Source organism: Anneissia japonica, unplaced genomic scaffold, assembly GCF_011630105.1.
Source record: "Anneissia japonica isolate Jap-2015-1 unplaced genomic scaffold, ASM1163010v1 scaffold23058_len8266_cov125, whole genome shotgun sequence".
Taxonomy (NCBI): domain Eukaryota; kingdom Metazoa; phylum Echinodermata; class Crinoidea; order Comatulida; family Comatulidae; genus Anneissia; species Anneissia japonica.
Genome location: NW_022744103.1, coordinates 1 through 8,291, shown reverse-complemented (window position 1 = coordinate 8,291; position 8,291 = coordinate 1). Strand labels below are relative to the sequence as shown.

The following is an 8,291-nucleotide window of genomic DNA, read 5'->3' as shown; positions in this document are numbered from 1 at the left end:
TTCTATTTTAATTTGGTTTGGTAGTTCGTTCCAAGCCTTAGTTGCACGGTATAAGAATGTTCTCTGGATGTGAACCCCTTGTGCCCTGAGCGAACTATATCCGACGTGAACTAGCGTCCCTGCCAGCAAACGTGTTAATGTTACCTTTGGTACTACAATGATGTGGAGATTACAGTTTCAGTGATTGGCTATGAGGAAACACATTGCTATTATTTTTTTTCTGATGGAAGGTCTTTTATATGATTTATAATTTATCATTCAACTCCAAATTTGACTTCCATGAAGTTAAAATAATGAACAATAGGCTGGATGAATTTATATTCTCAGTCATTTTGTATTGTTTAATTAGTTAAACCAATGATATAGAATCACTGTGGCTTTCTAATCTAAGGCTTAGTTCACACTGAAGTTGAATGTGACAAACTATATACTGGCGCTAATTATTAAACTGAGTAATAATCAATCATAAAATGTGGCTGTGTCATATACTTTAGTACAGAGAAGCTGTAATACCTTTACTCATAACTTGGGCAATTAAGTCGATTCCAGTAGATGGCCCATCATTGTAAAGTTTTGCTGGTTTTTGATATGTGATAGTGTATACTGCATAATGTTATGTTACTCAATGTGTTTTCTTTATAGCATTTTTTATGCAACAATCATGTGCCAATTCCGCAACTAACTCTGACATTCTCTCTGGAAGAGTTAGAACGCATTGATAAGGAGACGCATGTTTACACGGAGCGAATGCACAACATAGCCCAACGCAACACTGTGTCGAAGGAGGAAAAGATATGATGTGGGTGGGTTGTGAATTGTAATTTACAGAGCTGATCATTTTGGAGTGTTTAATGTCTTAGTGCTTAAGGAGGGAAGTTTTAGGAAACAAGCTCTTAACATTGTACAAAAGTTTGATAAAAGTCTGATAAGACATTTTTTGCTCTGATCAGACATTTGAGTGCTATGTACTCAAATATTGTATAGTAAAAGTCTGATAAGACATTTTTTGCTCTGATCAGACATTTGAGTGCTATGTGCTATGTACTCAAATATTGTACAGTTTTATACAGCGAATAGGACTGAGATTTGTGTAATATATTTAATATGAACAATAGAAATGTCATTCACATTGTTACTATACTTTTGGTTTTTGTTCAGGAAGCTAGGTTGGAGAAGGCACGAGAAGATCTGCTGATCCAAGCAAGACGGACTGCTGTACACGAGTTGAACAGAATAAGAGGTAATAAAGAAGTCTGTAAACATGCAAATTCCCTATTTTATTTGATTACAACTATTTTATACTATTTTACCTTGGAATAATTTATTTATTTATTTTATATACTGTATGTTTATCTTATAAAAATATCTTGGTTCTCTATTTTTTCATTGCATAGATGCTATTGGCTCTGCAGGTTTAATAATTAAAAAAAATCTTGGTCATAGTGGATTTTGCCTCTATGTTTCAACCATGTTGTTCCGTCCATCCAACACTTATGTTTATATATACTCAACTCTGTGAAAGAATATTCCTTAATTATTTCCACTCGGACAGTCATCATACCAAATAGCATTATGGTAGTGTACAAATGATATATTGTGTAGTACACTAGGTATATTATCTCAATAATCTTCATGGCTGGAGCACAAACAATTTTTTTTCCAGGTGTAGTTACAAGTAAAGGAATAAAATAGTAAAAAATAAGTCTACATTATCAAATTTTACATGACAAATTTTTGAGATGTGCCCATATTCGGGCACGATATTGTCATATTACACACAAATATAGGCCTATCACAGTTGTTTATCACATATAATTTTGAGTGCGCACAAAGCCAGGAAACAAAATGTTCAGCTTACCGACTGTCTCTTATACACATCTAGATGTGTATAAGAGACAGGTTCCGTCCATCCAACACTTATGTTTATATATACTCAACTCTGTGAAAGAATATTCATTAATTATTTCCACTCGGACAGTAATCATACCAAACACAGTAAAGTTAAAAATATATACCGTACTCGCGCAAATAAGCGCCCGGGCGCTTCAAATATTTTTTTGCACTTTTTGAGGGGCTCTTATTCAAATGGGGTGCTTATTCGAACGGGGCGCTTATAAAAACAGAGTGAAAAAAATCGAGGGGTTCTTATGAGAACTTATTATATCCAAGAGGTACATTTTGAATGAAAAACGATTAAATAAGGACATCAGGAAACCGCAAATTACGAATGGTGCTGCGGCGGAAAAGATAATCGTCCAGAGAGCATGGCTTGTCATGACAAGAATATTGTGAGTACAGTATTACATAACAGCAGAATAGCAGATGAAATTAGTGGTGGTGGTTAGCTTGTTCGCCATCGGTCGATTGAGAATAGCAGGACGGCATAACCATTGCAGGTTTTCTTGAAAACTTAGATGAGAGTGTGTTAGAGGTGCAAATTGTCGGAAAAGGAGTAGTAGGACTAGGCTATAGACAAATGAAAGAAGATGAAAGTTGGAAATATACTGTCTGTCCAGGGAGCTCTCATCATTCTGTCAAAGATAAATATCCTCACTTTGATATTGACTAAAGGAGAATGTGATTCCACTCCACACCTCAAATCATGCCAACATCCACAGTCCCAAGATTGATTGGGTTATTGAGGGGGGATTTATTCAAATTAGAAAAATTCAAATTATTCAAACGGGGCACTTAAGGAAATTTTCTCGTTATGAGTGGCGCTTATTCGATAGGGGACGCTTATTCAAACGGGGCGCTTATTCGAGCGAGTACGGTAAGTGCGGCACTGCAAAATGCCTTACATGCTGCACTGCTAACTGCCATATATGCTGCACTGCTAACTGCCATACGTGCTGCATGCTGTCATACGTGCTGCACTGCTAACTGCACTTCGTGCTGCATGCTACCATACATGCTGCAATGCTACTACTGTACAATACATGCTGCACTGCTAACCGCCACAGATGCTACAGTACCTCACAACTACTGTACCTCATGCACTGCACTAACGACTGTCTTACGTTCTGCCTAATATGCTGAGTAATTACATACTGCTTAATACAGTCATCTATCCTACCTTCCAATTGTTTCCCATGTGTATTTTGTATGCAGTTTATGTGTAATTGCAGCTTCCCATAGGTTGATCTTCTTATCCACATTTTCTGGTGTAGAGGATGCCATGTCACTACTCATGGACTCGTTGAAGCCTTCATCATCAGCAACCTAAAGTAACAAGCCAAAAATCCATGCCACATATATATCAAGACACTTGTCTGAATAAATAAATGAAATGAAATCATCACTCAATGAAATAATATGAAAATCGAGGAACACATAAATGAACATGTAAAGTAAGAAATCTCTGCAAACTAACTACCAAATTAAAATGACATATTCTAACCTCATTATAAACTGGTACTTTAAGCCCGAGCAGGCTAGTGTGAGAGGGATCTGGTAGCCTAGGTAAGCTGAGTTTAACATTCAAGTCACTTGTTCTGCTGTGAACCAGCCCATGGTATAAAATACTGCTCCTCTCCACTTCTTCAGCAGACCCATCAGACACCTGTTAATTGATGATTACATTCAATTATTTTTTTTTTCTACCTTTCAGAAACATTTCTCATGGGAACAATTGCAAAGGAAATACAAAACAATAAGATTTAATTTTAGCTTTTTATAAAGTTTGTTTCCACAACTGCACAAAACTTGCCATTTAAAAGAGGGAAATGACTCTGTGAAGATATATTTAAAGCATTATTTACCGATATTCATTCTAAACAAAATTTATCATGAAATTGACAAGGGCAAGCATTCCATAAGGTTTTTAAGGGCCTGGAAAGAATAAAATTGATAAAAAAAATCGCTTTTTTTCTCGCATTAGAAACGGGATCAGTTCGAAAAAAACGATTAAAAAAATCGATTAATAACACGTAATGGATAGTATGTTTGAACAGCAAATAACCGATTTTGTATGTGCACTTTTTAGCAGCAACACAAAAAGCGATTGTCAGGAAATGTGAATTCCAGGTTGAACCAAGATCATATTACGCACGAACTATTGTTCATGTCCAAGGCCTACAAGCTAAAACGTCAACACACAGGTGGAGCGATGAATTACTTGTTTTGTAATTATTTTGTAGGAATATATTGGGCCTAGGACTCTCCACTCCTCTTCTGGGCCTCCATTTTCATCTTTCGTTCGCTGTCCAGAATATTTGAATATAAGCATTTGTTACCTTGACAAGGAAGAGGTCATGGCCGTGTAGATTTCTTCCGGGTTCCAATTGAAAAACCTGAAGTAACAATTTTGATTTGATTTGATTTATTTGATATCAACTGAATAACATCACAGAACCTGAACAACTGAATACAATGAAACAAAATTGAGAAAACAAGTCATCAATGTTGATATCTGAGATAACCCTCTAAATCCAAATAAAGTATTTATTTCTAGATGGGTCCCACAATAATTTGAATTGATATACTAAATGGTAGTAAATTTCCAATATAATTAAAAAAATTATTATAGTCATCATGATCGTAAAAAAAACGATGTTGTGTTGTTTCACAATCTTACCCGAGCATTTAATAACAAAGTGTTACAACAAAACTGGGTTAGCATTATGGTAGTTGTACAAATGATATATTGTGTAGTACACTAGGTATATTATGTCAATAATCTTCATGGTCGGAGCACAAACAATTTTTTCCCAGGTGTAGTTACAAGTAAAGGAATAAAATAGTAAAAAATAAGTCTACATTAACAAATTTTACATGACAAATTTTTGAGATGTGCCCATATTCGGGCACGATATTGTCATATTACACACAAATATAGGCCTATCACAGTTGTTTATCACATATAATTTTGAGTGCGCACAAAGCCAGGAAACAAAATGTTCAGCTTACCGATGTATCCAGATTATGTTGTTGGCCCATTCTATCGGCTCTGTTTCCTGGGCATTCAAAAAGTTCCCTGTAGATTCAAGTAGAATCATTATATTAGCAACAGGGTGAAAAAATATCAATGACACTTAAAGCTACGTTCACATCAAGACCGGATCCAGTTCGGTGCCCGGAGAGACAAAATCATGAAAAATGGGTTCAGTGGTGAAGAATAGGACTGTTCACATTAAATTTGTACACTTTACAAAAAACGTAACAACTCATGATTTTTTGTCCGAGGCTCCGGACCGGATCCGGGCTTCATGTGAACTTAACTTAAAGGTCTGACAACACTATCTGGCTGCTACTTCTATTTTCACAACGTAACCTGGATTGAATCTTCTCCTGAGGGAGCTACGTTGGCCTCAACCTCTCAGCACCTAATCGCCTGTGCTAGTGCAAATGTGAAAGACTCTAAAGTAAACCCCCACGTGGGGAGTACATCCTCCGTACAAAAGAGTGACCTAAAAATGTCTGAACGTTTCGAAAAATAATGGGCGATTTCCACGCAGATTTTACCGAAAATAAGGTTTAGACCTAATCTTGATGTATAAACAATGTATTATGCAGTAATTACGATTCTGCACACCTATATTCCCAGTAATTTTCCGCACAAATTTGAGCTGGTTTTTGAGAAACTGTATAATCCACACAATTAAAAAACTTATAAGTATGGCAAATGTGTAACCGTTTACTTTGCTCGAGTCAGCTAGGGCTGGACTGTAAAATAAGTGCAGCAAATAATATCCTCCTTGCAAAAATTATGCTAAAAAACCGCCAATGCTTGCTGTGCAAAAATTTATACAGGAATCAGTCCATATTTTCTGAAAATTCTTTCTCAATAATATAATCAAAATATGCAGGAGTTAAGATATTTATTATAGAAAGCAACAGTGTTCTTATAATAGAAACATATTTATATAGGGCAAAAAAAAAAAAAAATTAAAAAAATTTTTGTGCTGGCCATGTTTTGGAAAATCAAAAAATTGGGTAGGTTGGTTGGAATTTTTTTTATTTTTTTGTTTTTTTTTTTTTTTGCAGTGTAGTAAAAAAAAAAAAAAACGAAAACAAAAAACTAAAATGCCGAGCCTCAATTTCATACATTTTGGGTCAGTCGGTCGGTCGTGGCCAACACAATTTTTTTTTATTTGGCCTAGTGGAATCATACCTAGCATAGTGTGGATAGCCATTAAGCTGAATATCATGCAACTGACAAGAATCTCCATGAAAGACAGGTCCACCTGGCAACCTCACCTTGTTCTTGAAGACAAAATAAACAAAAACATCTCAACAATGTCATATGAACACATCCATTTTCTATTTTGAGACATAATATATATTGCTTCCATTCAATGAAAGCAGTGCAACTTTGGCATCAACAAATATTATTATAGCAATTACATAACTGTTTACATAATACATCTATTGAATGTTTGATACAATGATCTATTGTTGAGCTGATAGCTGCTGAACCTTAACAGTGAACCTTATCATTTTGAAGTTGATGGGCAATCAAGGGAAAAGTCTATTCTTGACAGACCAGAGGAAAAGCAATGATGGGAGTTGATAAGGATATGTCCCAGGCCGATTCTGGAAATTTTGTTCAATTCTGATACTTATTATGGCTATTATATTTGAACCAAAATAATTTTTTTGTCCTTTTTTGTTGTGGCAACCAAGGCATAAATGTAAGGGGAGTATTAACCCATGGCACTGTTTATTTAGTTAATGTATTAAAACATTCAAGTTGCTTCTAGTTTAATTATATTTGGGGCATATATTTTATTAGTGTACTTTACCTTGTTTACATGCGTAGAAATTGGTAACCTAAGAGGTTTGTGGCCAATAGGTACTTCTGTCACTGTTTCTTCACTACCAGCCAACAACAAGAGTAATTGTAAAACAGCTTTTGTTTCTGTACTAAGATCTGTAGGTAAAGAGGAGATTCCTTTTAATCGATCTGGAAGATAGTAGGCTGGCTACAGTCTCCACATCACCTCGGGGCTATAGGTTTACCGTTTCCCGAAACTAGAGCAGTCATTACTTGTTGTATGCAGTATACATCGTACAAAGATTCTAAAAAAATGTAATGAAAAGAGTACCCACCAATTAGACCTAGATTTATTTCCTAGGCCTTGGCAATCAAAGGGCCAGTCTCCCAGCACCATAGCGGTTGAGTCCCCTTTACTGTCTATGACTATCATAAATTACATAGTCAGCGTTTTAAGTGGGGCCTAGAAATTCTATCGCGACATTACTCTACTGCATTGGCTGGTAATCAATTTAAGCATTGTTTTTTTGTAAAAAATCTGAACATTAGATATGAGTGAAAATGAAAGCCTTGATTTATGTGCTTCAAATAAAAGCAGAGAGGGGCTTTCAGAGATGGATAATCTATAGGGGCCTATGGTTGGGGCTGATGTAAGAAAATTAAAAGTATGGCACGTATGGATGGCCGGAAATGGCACTCTTAAGACTCAAAATTTGAGTAGAATTTTTTTTTCTCAATTTTTTTTAAATTGTGAAATCTCTATAGTATGTTGCTCCCTTCACTAACCTTCATCTTTTGCAGCAAGCTTTTCAACAAGCTCCTCCAGTCGGCTAGCGCCATCATACAATCGTCTTTCCCTCAATTTGTAAACATTCACCAGCAAGTTCTCATAGACACTAAATTCCCCTTCGTTGCGCACTATTTTGGTTGCACTATGCGGCCCTGGTTGATATCGATAAAGACTGTTATATGCACATGTCCTCAAACGGCGTTTACACTCTGCAACGGTAATAACAGGCTGGACCAGATGTGGGCCAAGCAGTGTAGAACCAAGTAAATGTTTGCCAAGAGAGTCAATGTTTTCAGCCACAGAATTCATAGTTATAATACCTTAAATATTACTGGATTGTTAATCCTATTCCCTTTATAGTATTTAAACACTGAAAAAAATAGAAAAAAATACATTATATACCCCTTGCAATGTTTACATTGGCCTACCTGAAACGCTGGCAGCGCACTACCCTGGTAGGCAGAATATTCTCGTAGTATAGGAGAAATGCATTGGAAATCAGAATGCTGGTTAAAATATGAAAGTTACATGGATGAAATTCACATTAATCATGTTAGCATTAGACAAAAAAATAAAAATCTACGAAATTACAGTAACAATAATAACAATTTAACAATAACAATAATAATTTAATAATAATAATAATACTGTAATAATAATACATGAAATAGTAAAAAGCATTTATATTGCACCGCATATCCAAAAAACATTTCCTCATAGGCGCATTGCAATACATAAAATCATGAAATCACAAATATAATCATTTGAAACATCAAATCGAATCAA

At 35.5% G+C, this 8,291-nt stretch overlaps 1 protein-coding gene across 1 annotated transcript; it reads right to left on the bottom strand.

Moving 5' to 3' along the window:
• Window positions 1-494: 494 nt before the first annotated feature.
• On the bottom strand, window positions 495-7,831 carry LOC117119570 (gamma-tubulin complex component 6-like). Its single transcript, XM_033264401.1, has 8 exons — window positions 7,502-7,831; window positions 6,744-6,871; window positions 6,113-6,204; window positions 4,909-4,975; window positions 4,236-4,292; window positions 3,401-3,562; window positions 3,077-3,222; window positions 495-1,213 (listed from the first exon to the last, which is right to left on the bottom strand). Exons 1-8 carry the CDS (start codon window positions 7,812-7,814, stop codon window positions 1,063-1,065), a joined length of 1,116 nt encoding a protein of 371 aa, XP_033120292.1. The 5' UTR covers window positions 7,815-7,831; the 3' UTR covers window positions 495-1,062.
• Window positions 7,832-8,291: the final 460 nt, after the last annotated feature.